Source organism: Pholis gunnellus (genome assembly GCF_910591455.1).
Source record: "Pholis gunnellus genome assembly, chromosome: 17".
NCBI lineage: Eukaryota > Metazoa > Chordata > Actinopteri > Perciformes > Pholidae > Pholis > Pholis gunnellus.
Genome location: NC_136544.1, coordinates 3518822 through 3534581, shown reverse-complemented (window position 1 = coordinate 3534581; position 15760 = coordinate 3518822). Strand labels below are relative to the sequence as shown.

The following is a 15760-nucleotide window of genomic DNA, read 5'->3' as shown; positions in this document are numbered from 1 at the left end:
GAAACATGGTACATTATTACCAATGACTGTATATAAGAAGTAAATGTAGTCATTGCGACGCCACCCATTGGTCTGTGGACTGTCATTTTGCCTTCGCCATCTTGGATCACATGCCTCGCTTCCTGTTAATCCTTTGCGCATGGGAAGGCAATTTGTATTCAGTTCAGGGATGGCGGACTCCGTCACTATCAGCGATCAAATCGTATGTAGGGAAGTAATCGCCACATTTAAATGAAAAATAAATTGCAGAAAAAATGTTTACCATGAATATTTGCATAAATAATGTTTGATTTCGTGACATTTTTATGATTTTAACTTAAAGTGTCAGGACTTTACCAATACAACTAAATGTGATTTTAGGTAGGGTTAGTAGGGCGCTTCACAATTCTCCTTTATGTTATATTGCACCAATTCAAAAAAAGGAAGTAGCCAAGAATGTAGTGAAACTGGTTTGTCTGCTTCTGAATGTGCTGCAGAGGTTTGCTGCCTGGTAATTACACCTTGCAAGGCTTTATGAGGAGCTGCTGTTAGATAAGAGATTGAACCTGACAAGCTGTGAGGCAGCTAACAAATACCCGAAGCAAAACTGAAAATGTCCTTAACTTGTTTTATACTATCAAAATGAGGATCAACAGTTTAAACTTTCTTTCAATTAGGTCATTGTCATGTGAGTAGAGGTTTGGTTTAAATTGGGGTACACCTTTAAAGCAGCTGGAAACAATATTTTCTTGTTTTTATAGTGACAATGTATCAAATGACAATGTGACAATGTGATGAACATTCAGAGTATTATCACCTGAATCTGCGGCTCCCCTTCGGCTTCACGAAGCTGTTGTATTCGTGTTCAGTGAAAATAGTTTCAAACCGCAGACAGGACCAGTTAGCGTCCAGCTGGTGAACATAGAGGAGCATTTAGGCGGAGGTGGAGCATTCTTTTTCACTTTTACAAATGACATATTTTCCTTCATTAAATTCTGCCAAACACAACATCCTGTCTGTTCCTTTGAGAATACGGTGCTGGAGAACATAATGTCAATATGGCTGTTTAGCTGAAAAATACGTTTCCTGCAACAACTTTTAGTGAGGACAGCACAATCATCATGTTAAACAAAAAGCAAAAACTTCATGATGCTTATGCAATACCCATTGTTTTTCTCTTCTCTTTACCCTGGCTTGTTATAACACCACACAGATTCAAGCCCTCCATCTAGAGAAGAAAGAGCTTCAAGACCTCTGTCTGGAGAGTAAAGGTACTGCTGTCTATCTCACTGCTTTCACAGAATAACCTCTAACAAGATGGAGTCAGTGCCTCATCTTCTGCAGAAATTGCCTGCTCTCGAGCATTTTATTTAGCTTTCTGCATTATAACCATTCAAGACCAATGAAAGGCTACAAAAAGGCAAGCATTCGGCAACAACTGAACTTTTATATTTGACTGATGTCAATTGAAGTGCAGTGATAAAATGTGTGTTTTGGGTTAAAGTCGTTGCAAAGTTTAGGAACTGTGTTGAGGTATCCACCTAAAATGTATCTCTAATTGTAACTAACTGATTTATCAAATTGTCAGAGTCAGCATATGAAACAGATGATAAGTGCAGACTTTGCAAAAATGATACATGTTCAGGAAAACAAGACCGGACAGGAACTTAAGAAATGAGTGTTACTTAAAGAAGCATATCAAAATGTTAAGACTACGGAAACAGCTTAATGCAATGATTTGGCAATGTTTAGTTGTCTACCATCTATGGACCAGGAGGTTAAAGGTGCTGCAGATAACAAGGTATAAAGAGGAGGAGACTAGAGAGGTTCAGGGTTGTGTCCTAGGCTTAGACTGGGTCTTGAGGTCTCCCAGACATAGATTTAGCATTTGACTTTTACGGTCTTTTTGTCTTTTCTTTTATCAACCTTTTGCATTATAAATTTTTTTAACTTTTAATCTTCTTTTTTTTGCTCGTCTCTGAGGATGTCTTTGTAGTCTCCTTAAGGTAAGAGAGCTCTTCTCCTGAGAAAGGTCGACAGTAGTAAATTAGATTGCAGATTGGCATCTAAATTGAGGGTGTTGGGGACGGGGCCCTGAGGCTGCCCTTCATAACCAATCAAGGTTCCCAACAGGGTTCCTCCTCCAGGCCCTTTAAAGCAGGTCCATCCTGGAGTACTTCCAGTCCTCCACCGCCTATTGCACACACACTAATCTGTTGATGTTCTGCTGTCATTAAAGCCAACTTTTTAGCCTGAAATAAGCAATACGATGGAAGCTAGTGTTATGCTGGATCAACCCTGTAGCAAACGTCAACGCAAAGAACTGAAGTCTGACACGTGTGGCTGGCCTTTTGTAGGAAAATGCACGAAAAATGATTTTTGTAGGACATCATACAAACAGTTGTAGGAGGATACGTTGATGCTAAAAGACTGATGGCAAGGATACAGATCAGCTGAAAGGAAGATTGACTTCAGACATTCCTAGAGACTATCTCCATGGAGGGAGCTGCATCAAATCTTTCTGAAGTTTATAATGAGCAACAACAATTATGGAACATCATACAGAAGATGTTTCAGAAAATACTCCCAGAATCTCAATAAATACATTGCAGCCATTCTTTTACAGAGCACCATAAAGCCAGCTGTGAAAAAAAACAGCAAATCTTGCTAACTTCAAGTGTTTTAACCGCTTGAAGCAGTGATGTAGAAGTGTACTCCAGCACTTATAACACTTTTGATTAAAAAGATACATAACCTATGGAAAATAGTTCAATTCAATCATTCAAAAACGACCGTTAAAAATACAACTACAATACTGTGTAGAATAACAGAATCCTTTAAAAATGTATGATATTAAACCGACACATGTTGCAGTGCTATACTATCCGCCGCAATCGAGAACGGTGAAGCCTGGTTGAGTCCTTCCGGAGTCACGTCCTTATAAAAACCAAGCCACAGCCCTCGTTGCTGTTGCTTTCGTCGGAGCCTCCAGAGGCTCCATTGTGCATGGGCTTGCACAGAGGAATGAGGAGAGGAGACAGAGGTGTGTTACACCCTCCACACAAGGCCTAAAAACAGCACTTGTGGACTCGTCATAAAAAAACCTATGGGGGGGTGAGTGACAGAGCAAATGTGCTGCTACAATGACCTGAGTACATCGAAGCTTTGAATAATCGCTGTTATTACCGAAGCCCTGGAGATCAAAAAGTGGTACTAACGATAGCCCTAGTAGCACACTGTGACATCAGAAAGGCAACACAATTGAAACCTTTCAACAGAGAGGGCAGTGAAGCACTGATTTTCAATATTATTAAGTGTATAGGATGATCATAAATCTTCCAGCACAGCTAAACCTTCATACAACCTGAATAGAGGTATAGCCAGCCAGATTGAAAATGTGTGGTGGTTCGAAAGTCCCTTAGAAAACGTATATCAACATCAGAAAAGACAATGAGAAAATAAGTAAAGATATATGGGGCAGGAAATTAAGGTAAACCAGCAGCGCAAGGCCTATAAATTGGCTCAACAATAGTCAATTTCTTTGTAGTTACTTATAGAGCAATGGAGGCTTCCACTAATGTTGGATGTTTCAGAAAAAAATGTGAAAAGTCAGAAATGATATGGACTCAGCACAGTGAGAGTAACAGAATTGAACACAGAAAATGTATTGAGAAACAGCATTCTATCTCACAGAAATCGCTTGGTGTATCACTGAGAGCAGCGTCACGGCTGGGCTAAACTAACCAGCAGCAATGGTATCAACCATCATGCAACTCAAACGTGTTTAATACCAATGCCAACTGAACTCCTTGGAGTTGTAATGCAGGCTTTCTGTTATACAATCTCGAGTCGTGTTGACGACATCATCAAGGTTACCTTTCCTGGGACACAGGAGACATTTTACAAATGTTTTCACTATTTGAATAGTACCTTCTCATCATAACTGATAAACTGAGCCTTTTTAATGTTTGAGCTTGGCCTCCGTTAAGTCTTGCTGCGCCGTCACAGAACATTATTCTGATGTTCTGTAGAAATTATAAAGACGAATGTGACCATGTGTCATGTGGCACCAAACCAAATCAGCACACATCTAAAAGTGCACTGAGAATTACCTTTGTGTTCATTGATAGCGCTGTTATGAAGAATTACAGTATATGGTTTAAAACATGAAGACACCCTAGTCCACATTCCTCGTGTACTTTTGTTCTGGGTTTGTTCTTTGTGGTCTAGGCTGCTTAGTTCAATTGAAGTCAAATGTAAATACTGCCGTATAAAATGGTATTTTAGACAAAAAAGTTCCTGTGCATTAGAAACCTTCACAAAATATGGTCTTCGACACTGTGGAGTCATAAGAGTGCCATAATAAAGACAAAACCTGATTTTATTTGATAATATCACACTGATTTAGTTTCGCCAAAACCAAATGGTCCAGTAATCCTGTGAGGTTGTCAGAGAACAGTGCTGTTCCTCATCTTCTTCACCACTGCTGATTGTACTGTAAAGACTGCAGGATAAACAGGCATTATTCCTCTGAAAATACTTCAAACTGTGTTCTACTTTTAAAAGCAAGTTGTTCTCTCCTAAAACATGTGACTGTGCTCCAACAACATGGAGAGGAGGATAAAAGAGGCGGTTTAAGACAGTGACGGTGCAGATACTTACTGAGTATCTGTTGGCTGTCCCGGCACTGTGATGGACAGGTGTCTTCAGGTTGCCCTTACAGTGGGGACACTGGTTACCAGCTGGGAACAACAAGTGAAAAACTTGATACATGCTTCAAATTTACCTTACGTTAAAGCTACACTAACCAATCATTTTATATTAACAATGCATCAAATTACCAACTCTGTGACCTTTAGCTTGGCAAAGCCTTAGTTTGGTTGTCCAGCATGCAAACTTTGCTGTCATCAACTCTGTTTCCAGCAGCAGCAGGCTAAGCGGACGTGCCAGACTGTGTCATCACATAACTTCTGTTGTGATTTTGCACTATAAATACAATTGATTTCACTCTCAACCTCCTGAGCAGTGCTGACATTTAGTTCCAGGAACTCATCCTCAAAGCGAGAGGACAAACAGTGTAAACAACCCATAATAAAAGATACACAAGTTTTTGCGGTAGAAAAATAAGGTATTTGATGATCAGCTTCTCACCTCTTCTTTGACAGTTCTCAAAAGAGAAAGTAGAACTTGTGTTTTTGATTAATGGTGATTGATATATATATCCACGTTAAGTATAAAGATACCTGTTTGCTCTTGTGTTGTGTTTGGTTCGGTTGCATTGCAGCTGGTCTCAGAACCTCTCTGCAGCAGCTGTAAAGTAAGAGGTAAATTGAAACTTCAAACAAAGGGAAAGCAGCGGAAGAGCACAGTTACAAGAATATTCCACATTTTGTAAGAGGCCAAATGCATCATGACAAAATCTTCTCTACTTTAAGACCTAATCACAAAACATCATTGTCACCTGGGTTACATGTTAACATGTTAGCATAATCATAGTGCACAACAATGCATGATATGGGGGGGGGGAAAGGATAAGGCATAGATAATGCATTTAAGGGATAAAAGGAATTTGTACATTTATGATATGAGTGCATTGTAACAAAGAACAGTCTTCCAAATACTTCCACAAGGAAAGTAGCTTTGCTTGGTAGAACTGCAAATTCTTTGGGACTTTTAATGTAAATGTAACTAGTCATCTGAACAAATAAATATATATATATATATATGTATTCTTTGAATTATCTTCATGCAAGCTAATATTTCACTATATTTCCCTTTGTTTATCACTCATATTGTACAATCTATCATAACAGAGCTGTTTGGCATCATGTTGACCCATTTTGACCCATTTTGACCTCTCATATCTCTCTCCATGCATTTTCCTCGTCTCTGTCTGTGTGTATACACTTGTGTGTTTCATGAAGTGATTGACAGAATTTTCAGCCAATAAAACTCAAAAACTGTGCCGCGGTCAGCCCCCAAGCCCCAAGCCCCCTGTATGATTCGCCGCCGGCATTCTGACCACCATTTTGGCTCAGATGAACGGGGAAACGCCATTTTAAGTTCCAGACGTAGTCAGTTAGCAGACGAACACATTACTCATACGGAATAATTTGAGATTTCACCGTTTTCGCCCTGAAAACCGTTGAAATCTGTGTGAAATGCTAATGTTGTTAGCTGTGTGATATGCTAAGGTGAGGCAATGGCCCCGGTTTTCGAAGCATTCTCTGAGTTGTTGTCTTGCCGGCTGTGGCATGAAATACATGATATTGTGGCGGATCTTCTTAGTTAGTTAGTAGAATAGTTTATAATGGTGTTTGCAGTGTGTAAAATGGTTAACATGATTAAATTAAGGAGACTGTTTTAAAAAAAAGAAAAAAAAAAAAAAATTGTATTTCTATTTCTATATGAACTTTGATTTCTACGACGCTCTCTTCGATTAAATATCTCACTCTGAACCCCAAATGGGGCTCGCTTGGGTACCAAGAGGTTTAAGGTGAGATGGCTACAATATTTTTTTTCTCCATTTCTGGTTCAACAAAATCTGAATGTCAGTGATGACAGGAAGTAAATCTCAACACTGATAGGCTTTTGCGACAGAACGTCAAGTAAATTTCCCCCCTGAGTTGAAATATTTTCAATGGCAAATGACTGAATTACGCATGAATTATGCATGAATGACGCAAATGATGTGTCTTTGCATTGGCTTTGTATGAAACCGCACCACGCAAAAAGTCTGCTTCACGTTTGGTGTTGAACGCACCATAATCCTAAGTAGCTATAAAGCCATTTTAACCTTCAGAATCAAGCATATTGTAAAACAACTCGTGAATTTCATCTAGTGCGAAATAAAACCATAATCTCTCAAACAGTAAACTTCAAATGATTCCTTTTCTGTTTAAAAGAAGATCTCTTGTGCAACGTCCTTCATTAAATTTAAAGGTGACGTTTGGCGATTTCTTCGAAGCAAATAAAAAGTTCAAATGCTGCTTTTGGTCAAAACCCTTCTTGTTGTTTTGTGCTGAAGATAAACACACCACTCAGGATATCTGAGCTGCAGCTCTGTTTCCCATTGACAGACACAGTAATAGCAGCATCCCCTTGCAGTGGTTTTTAAAATTATTTTCCCTGTTGAGTTCTTCTAATGGAACAAAATAGTTTTGCAATGGAACAAATTTGATTAGATGAAATCGGTAATTTTGGATACATTATTTCAATAAAAACATAGATACCTTATTTTTTGTCTTCCTTCAAAGTGCCTTAAAGTAAAATTTTACCGAATTTTGAAATGAATTTCTATATATGGTCTAATGCTATACTTAACCCAGGTCTTAAAAAATAAAACAGAGTAACATTAACTGCCTGAACCCCTCCGGTAAATCAGCAACAGGATACAAGCATCAGATACACATAGGAAACAGGTTTGACCTCATGCTGGGGTGTCACATGTCCCTTCTCAGTTTCCAATCAGCCCTGCTGTTGTTCAATAATAAAGTAGACCAGACAGATTGCTGGATCAGCAGCAGCAGAAGTTCAATGAATGATAACATGATAACATTTTTAAATGACTGCTCTCTCTAAATTGATGACTACATAACCCCTTCAAATACTTTGACTGTTAAAAACATCACCATATATACAAAAATGTGCCTACGGTGATACTGCATTATCGGAAAGTCTTACAGGAGAATGTCATTTTGGTACGTGTCCACAGGATAGTTGTTTTACATTCCTGTTTCACTACATTATATGTATATAACGCTGTATTATATAATAATGATGTGATCAGCACCACCACACTGCAGCTTGGGAATGACTGCCTGGTTAATGTTTTAAATGTATGAATTGTGATCAAATCATTATTTCTTACTCACTCCGCTGTCTGACAACCAAACTTATTTTTTCCTCTTAATAAAAAGGCCCTCCTATTCACGAAAACAGTCATTTTACTTTGCAGTAGACAGGTCTACTAATGTCGCAATTGGTTGGTTTGTTTGTGATATTGGGTGACTTATAGATCCGAACGTGCCGCCCACATTGCACATTGCACATACACTGACCATGGATGAGGATATTTGTATATGTATGTGGCAACGTCATCATTCAGAAACTTAGAAACATGTCAGGGCACATAGGAAAACGGTTTTAGCCGTTTTTTTGCCCCTAAAAAAAACATCGGAGTTGAAGATACAGAATGATATAAAAACCTAAAAAGATATCTAAATAATTGACCCGGCCTTAAAGTACATTACCGAAGTAGATGTGCATACAGTTACATTCCAGTCCAACAGTCACCACATGGCAATCTTTTTAATAATATTTCAGTGCAACATGTTACTTACCTGCTGTTTGTCTCTGGCCATCCTGCGGTCCAGAGCACTCTGACGCCGTCTGGCCTCCCAGTGCATAGCCGACATCCTGATGTTCAGTACAGCAACAGAGGAGGCATCAACAGCTCAATATTCACTACGGAATGATCTGACTTTGTTAATTGCGTTAAGAACAAAGACAACTGTGGTTTGCTCACACATTAGGTCACATAAAGAATACTCTAATTATAAAGCAAGGAATCTCTGTCTGTCTGTGTCCTTTGCATATCTTGAGAACTGCCCATCTGATCTATTTAACGCTTGGTGGGTGTATTGCTGTAGACACCGTGGAGTTCTTTTTTGAATTTGGTGCAATTTTGAAGTTGTTAATGGAGTATTTAAACCTGCATTTACAGTGTGTGGCCATTTGGGGGCAGTGGAAATAATGTGGAAACAACAGTGACATATTTTCACCTTTTCAGATGATAAGGCTAATGTGTGAGCAAACAGTTGCCTATTATCCAGCAGACACAGAGCAACATTAGTATAGCGTTGTTGGGATCAGCAAGTATGAAAACTAAATTATTGACATTAATTAAATTATTGTTATTAACTAATATTAATAATAACAGGGTACCACCTTATAACAAAACTATAAATTAAGTCTCATAATTGGTGTTCACTGAAAATGTCAGTAGTCTATTCCACATTCAAAGTGAACAGGGAAGGTTTGAATTCGAGCACCGGCCACATATCAGTGGCGGGCCGTGCATTTTATACCTGGGCCTGCACTCGTAAAAATGAAGCTCAACACCTACAAATACACTATGAGTGCAGACACATGAATACCCGCATGACGGGATGTGGCGGCATTAACGAACAATGCATCGTCAAAATCAACTCAGCTAAAACACGCATTCCGCCACACACTCAAGAGCACGGGCCATTCAAATATTATTCATACCAGAGGGAACAATATTACCCATATCATGAAAGCGACACCATAGACAAATTAACAGAGTAGTAACTCTATCACTCCCTCCAGGAAATACACGACTCCATAGTAAGAGAATGTAAAATATTTCTTTCCCATCTCAATGGCCTCGCTGCGTTTTTTTCCAGGTCCCCAAACAGCTGCTCGACGACATCATCCAGGGTTTGGCAGCGCCTCCTGTGGCACCAACACGGTGGCAATATAGCTCTAGACTGGTCAACACGGTCTTTGTAAAGAGAGCTCATCTCATACAATGCCCATCTGGAGAACTTTGAGTTTTGTTTTTTGCTGTCCACTTTCCATGGGATTTTTGAGTATTCGGACGTGCTTTTTAGAGTACCACAGAACAAAAAACGTGACGTAGAATTCTGTCTGAAAAGAGTGGATGAGTTTTGTGACACTATTGAGAGAGTAAAGGGACAGTTTGCTGACACTTTTGTGCGTGAAACAGGTGCCCCAAGCGCACGGAGAGGCCAAGCGCAGGGAGACATTCATGCACTGTACCAGAAACTCCACAGCAATATCTTAGACAACATTCTTGCCCAGATATGAAATATAGGCATATCGGAGAGTCACAGAAGTCTATTTGATCTGACATGGCTTAAAACAGAACTGACTGTAATGTATGCTATGGCTGACTTTGAAGAAAAAAAAGCCCTACTAATCTACTTGCTTTCCTTCAGCAGAAAGATCTGGCGGAGAGCATGCATCAACTTTACACACTGGCATGTGTGTAAACAACAATCCCAATATCTACTGCCTCTGTCGAGCGGACATTTTTCAACTGGGGAGGCTCGACTGTCTTCACTGGCGTCCATGGCAAATGAGAAGGACCTCTTGCTGGAACTTAACCGCACTGATGTACTGCACAACCGCGTCATTGAACTCTTTTTAATCAAAGAAAGGAGGATGGACTTTGTCTTTAAAGTGTACAGCAGCTTTGGTAAGTGAACTGCTTTTGTGTTTTTACATCTGTAGTAGCGTGACTACTGTTACTTTTTCTATAGTGACGTTTTTATGATGAGGTTAATATTGTTCCCTCTGATGTGAATAATATTTGAATGTCCCGTGCCCTATATATACATATAAATATATGTGACTGGTTCTCGTGAGTTTGTTCTTGTCATTGTGTTGATTACATTGATTTTGACTACATGCATTGTCCGTTAATGACAAAGCATCCCCTCATGCTGGCGACATAATGAGGTTATTAGGAGGTGGTTCAACTGTGGTAGGACAGCACTGAAGGTATAAACACCCAGGTATAAAATACACGGCCCGCCACTGAAAACTATAGTATACTGTCGCATCTCCACCACATCCGCTGGTGGAGGTGTGCGCGAGCGGATCGGGGAAGAACTCCGCCGTGCGCGATACTGATAGCAGAGGATAATTGTAAATTGTATCAAGTCTGACTTTTACTTCTTTTTTTTTTTGCTGGCGGATTCGCGGGCCACATAAAATGACGTGGCGGGCCGGGTGTTTGACACCCCTGGTTTAAGGTGTTGGATGTGATTTCCCTAATGATGAAACACAATAAAAGAAAGTTCCACATTTCCTAATTTGCTTTCTGTGTCCAGTTGTTATCATATCTTACGAAAAGGTATTTTGTTATCGTTTGTGCGTTTTCCTACCAAGGTCCAGCATCACGAGGGATCTCTTAAGTTAAGGAAATTCGCCCATCCCCCGGAACTCCTCCCTACGACTTTGTTGCACTTTACACTACGCCTCCTATTATGAGAGACGCTGTTTGCATTTATGCACACGGCACAACAGCGTATCTTCATTGATTATTTAAATCTTGGTTTTTTTCTCATGTGTTTTTAAAAACGTAGTTATTTTTCATGAATTATCAGGAAGCTTAGTCAAGATACAATACAATATTTATTTTGATATACATCTGTTCCTCTCTGTCCAACTGCATTGTATCTACAGTTCTTGATCTGACATTATAGTTACCTGATACGCTTTAACTCCCTACCACTGCCATCAACTCCTCTGATTACTGATCTCTTCCTTTGTTTCCAGCTCTCACTGCAGCTTCTGCCACCTGGCTCACGCTGAATATCCTATCACAGCTACTCGCTAGTTTGACCCAGTTTGTTAATGGGATGATTATTAAATTGTAATGTTGTGTCATGCATGTAAATATGCCTGCAGGGGTTTACGTTAAATATAAACCAGATACATAATGCAGCACATACATTTTCAAATGATACTACATCATGTCCAAAATATGACTCAAATATTATAAACATGTGATTTATGTTCCTCTATGGAAATCAAAGTAAAGGCAAACTAAAGAGTCCCCTCCCGCCTTTGAGGCAAAAATAATGACATTACAATTACAATGAAACAACCTTTTGTTTCATTGTAATGTCATTATTTAAGACTGGTAACATGAGCTATACCCTGGTAACGCTGTTCACTCAGAGGCCATCCTTACCATAACCACTTTAGGAGCAGTAACCAAGTTTTACACTCTTTGGCTCACTTTATCATGTGTCAAAGAACTAGTGAGCCATCAGGTTATGGAGGACAGAATAAGACTTAAGTATAAATAAATAAATACAAGAATAAATAAATAAATGCTTAAATAAATGTTTGAATACAGAAATAAATGAATAAAAGAATAATTAAAAGCTGAAATAAATACTGAAATAAATAAATGTTGAAATAAATGCTGAAATAAATAAATACAAGTATAAATAAATAAATGCTGAAATGAATATGGAAATTAAAAAATTCATGTATAGATAAATAAATAAAAGTTGATAATCAAACAGGACATACAGAAATACATATCATATATTTATTTCTACATTTCTGTTCACCTACATTTATTTATTTATGTGTATTTATGCTAATGAGGTGGGAGGTCCTAACCTCTGTCTAAAGCAGGATTGGTCACAGGAGTGTGATCGCTTCTGGTCTACTACTGCTGCTGCCTTGCTCAGTAACGTTGAAGTTGGCTCGCCCAGTGTGCCAAATTGACGACTTTCTCGCTAAATCTGGCAACTTTCCAAATCCTTTTGGCGACTTTTTTTGTCAAAAGCGACTAGCGACAAATCTAGCGACTTCTTCTGGTGTTATTGAAGACTTTTCTGGTGTTATTGAAGACTTTTCTGGTGTTATTGAAGACTTTTCTGGTGTTTTGGAGACTCTGACGTGAAAGCGCATATCATTCTGCAGTTACTGTCCTCAACGAGCAGCGGGTGCTGCCGTGAGCCCCTCCGCCGTCCCAAAGCACTCACAGGCGGTCAGTCTCACAGCAGCCTCGCGCAGCAGTCCCAGCTGCAGACTGTGGAAGCCATTAGTGCTGCTAACTAGTTTTTTGACGTCGTCTACGGGGATGATTTGCTAGGAATCGGTTGCTTCCGTCTTGCTCCCCTACTTGACCAATCATGCTTAAGAATGAGGTTCGGACTGCATACCTCATTAACATACGGACACAGAAATACAGAAATAAATAAATGAAGAACAACAGAAATGTAGAAATACATTCATTTATTTATGTCCTGTTTAGGTATCAAATTGTATTTATTTATTTCAGCATTTAAATATTTCTGTATTTATTTTAGCATTTATTTATTCTTTTCTGTATTTATACATTTATTTATCTATTTATTCCTGTATTTATTTATACATTTATTAATGCATTTATTTATTTATTTATACTTAAGACATTTTTCGTCCTCCATATCAGGTAACGTAAAAATGCGAAAGGCCTCTCTAGAGCGACTGTGGCGAGTGGAGAGCAGGGTCGTCCTTCAATCAGAGGATCTGGTTTGATCCCCGGCTCCACTAGTCCATGTCGATGTGTCCAAAACACTTAACCCCAAAATTGCTCCCGTAGCTGTGCCTACGGTGTGTGAATGTGATAGGCAGGTAGCACCTAGCCCCTGCCATCAGTGTGTGAAAGTGCTCGAAAAGACTAGAAAAGCGCTATACAAGTCCATTTACCATTTAGAGCCATTTCTTTTCTGGGCTACTGTAGCTACATGGCAGTGCAACAAGTTCGGAGTACTGTAGCTCGATGGGTAACGGTAAATCCCAAGATGTTACCTGGGCGTTTAACAGCAACACTGCTTCAATATTCTAAGGATGGTTTAAATGCCAATTTCATGTACGTATGTATGTATATGATCATTGAAATAAAGTTAAAGTTTGAATGTGAAGAGGACCCGCTCACTATGTAGATATAAAGGGTTAATTTTAAGTGAATAAGCACAAGTCTTAGTTTCAGGTGATTGTACACTAATGAAAATAAATTGTTGTAAATATTATAATCCATTTCTGCTTATAGATCCCCCGAAATGCTACACACTGGCCCTTTAAGTCATCATAGTTTGCACAGTACAGAAGAAACTCACACAGCTTACACACTCTACAGTATTTCCTTCGTGAGTGAAGGCTGCAACCCTTAAAAGTAAGAAGAAGAGTGCTAGTTCTATGTGCAACTAAAGATCTTTGGTGTCTGAGTAAACATATCGTAGTTAGGTAAAGTTTTGCCTAAAACATAATCCTTACTATCTAATGTATTTAGGTGAGATATATAAGCATAGGACACAACATGCAATCTTTTGCTGTAGAAAACCGAATATTGGTTTTAGCAATACACATCAGCACAGGGATATCTGAGAAATAATGAAGAAGTTTGTAAGAGTGTTTACTCACCTGACGTGTGCCCTGGAGAGAAGTCAGCTGTAGCATTCTCAGTGGAGGACTGGTGGAAGCTGCGGTTTGCAGTCTCTTTTTACCTCTCTCCTATCTTGTTAAGTTTCCAGGCAACATAATGCTCTCCCAGGGCAGCTTTTGTAAGAGAGAAACAGAAAGGTAAAACTCGGGTATGGGAGGAGTTCGGGGAGGCCATGGAGAAGGGCTTTCAGTTGGCCTCAAGGAGGTTCTGGCAAACCATCCGACGGCTCAGGAAGGGAAAGCAGGGCCTACCCCAGGCTGTTCTCAGCGGGGGGGCTGTTGACCCGGACGGGGGAAATCGTCGGGCAGTGGAAAGAGCACTTTGAGGAACTCCTAAACCCGACCAACATGTCCTCTGCAGAGGAGGCAACGCCTGAAGACCTGGGGGGGTCTTGGCTGACACGCCTCTTCAGTGTCGCATGGGGGTCGGGATCAGTGCCCATGGACTGGCAGACCGGGGTGGTGGTTCCCATTTTCAAAAAGGGGGACCGGAGAGTGTGCTCAAATTATCGGGTTATCACACTACTCAGCCTACCGGGGAAAGCTTATGCCAGGGTGCTGGAAAGGAGGCTCCGACCGTTTGTCGAACCTCGGATTCAAGAGGAGCAGTGCGGATTCCGTCCCGGCTGTTGAACAGTGGGCAATGTTCTCCAAACTAGAGCAGTACACGTAAGTCACACCGGGGCAAACATGACAGACCTCCTGTAAAATGCAGCACAAGAATGGGGGATTGCCGACAAAAACCTGGTGGTTGTAACCGACAATGCTTCTACCGTGGGCGTTGCCGTTTTAGTTGTGTCCTGCATGTGAAGTGTTTCGCTCACACGCTCAATCTGGCCTCACAACGGAAGTTACATCTGCCAACAGCAGCCAGGCTCATGGGGAGAGTGCAGCGCATAACTGGCTCTCTGCCCTCGACATCCACGCATCGCAAGTTATACTGAGTTATATAACTCTTATATCGTACTTATAGAAGTTATAGACATGTTTGCATTCAGTTAAGTTGGACTATGTAGACTGTAATACAAACAGTTCAGTTTGTCAGGTGCAACTCTGGCTCACTTACAGTTTGATGATTGGTGTGCATTGTCCCTGCAAAATATATAAACAAACAAACTGGTGGTTTGTTACTTTATCTCTACTAGCATGATGAATATCATGGATACTTTTTTTAATTTCATGCAGAGGTAGTGGTTGGTTCCCAGATCACATACCCCATTTGAAGATATTAAAAAGTTAAAAGTACAGAAACCGATTTAATGAATAATTGTAAGCCATCTTTAATGATAACCACTCTGTTTGCAAAAAGAAGTCTGATTATACGGAGGTCTATGATACAATTAGCCTACTTCTCACTTAATTTATCAGTAAACATTGGAAAATGAGTTTATGGTCTCAATCGCTAGTTTCAAGTCTTCAATCATTTCATGATGTTCATTTTGTAAATTATGGTTCGTTTAGAGTCAAATAGCTAAAGCAGGGTATGCTTTAGGGCGGGCTACACAGTGATTAACAGGTAGCTACTGCTACTGGAGTCGTATACGGTTTCTCTACGTCAGTCCTTTGCAGTCCAAATATGGTCACTTCTGTTCACCGGTTGCAAAAAAAAAAAGACATTGCGACAGCCAAAGTCCAAGATGGTAACGGCCAAAAAGCTTGAGGCTTCAAAACGGCAGTTCACAAACTAACAAGTGACGTCATGAAGACTACGTCCATTTATATACAGTCTATGGATTAGTACCTCATTAAACCCCACTTCAAAAAATCCAAACTATTCCTT

General features: G+C 39.8%; 1 protein-coding gene across 1 annotated transcript; it reads right to left on the bottom strand.

Annotated features, from left to right (window-relative positions):
* Positions 1-782: 782 nt before the first annotated feature.
* Positions 783-14042, bottom strand: LOC306709174 (uncharacterized protein). The gene is made up of 5 exons (XM_079177228.1): positions 13960-14042; positions 8322-8397; positions 5223-5289; positions 4642-4721; positions 783-891 (listed from the first exon to the last, which is right to left on the bottom strand). The coding sequence occupies exons 2-5, from the start codon at positions 8394-8396 to the stop codon at positions 793-795; spliced, it is 321 nt and encodes a 106-aa protein (XP_079033354.1). The 5' UTR covers position 8397; positions 13960-14042; the 3' UTR covers positions 783-792.
* Positions 14043-15760: the final 1718 nt, after the last annotated feature.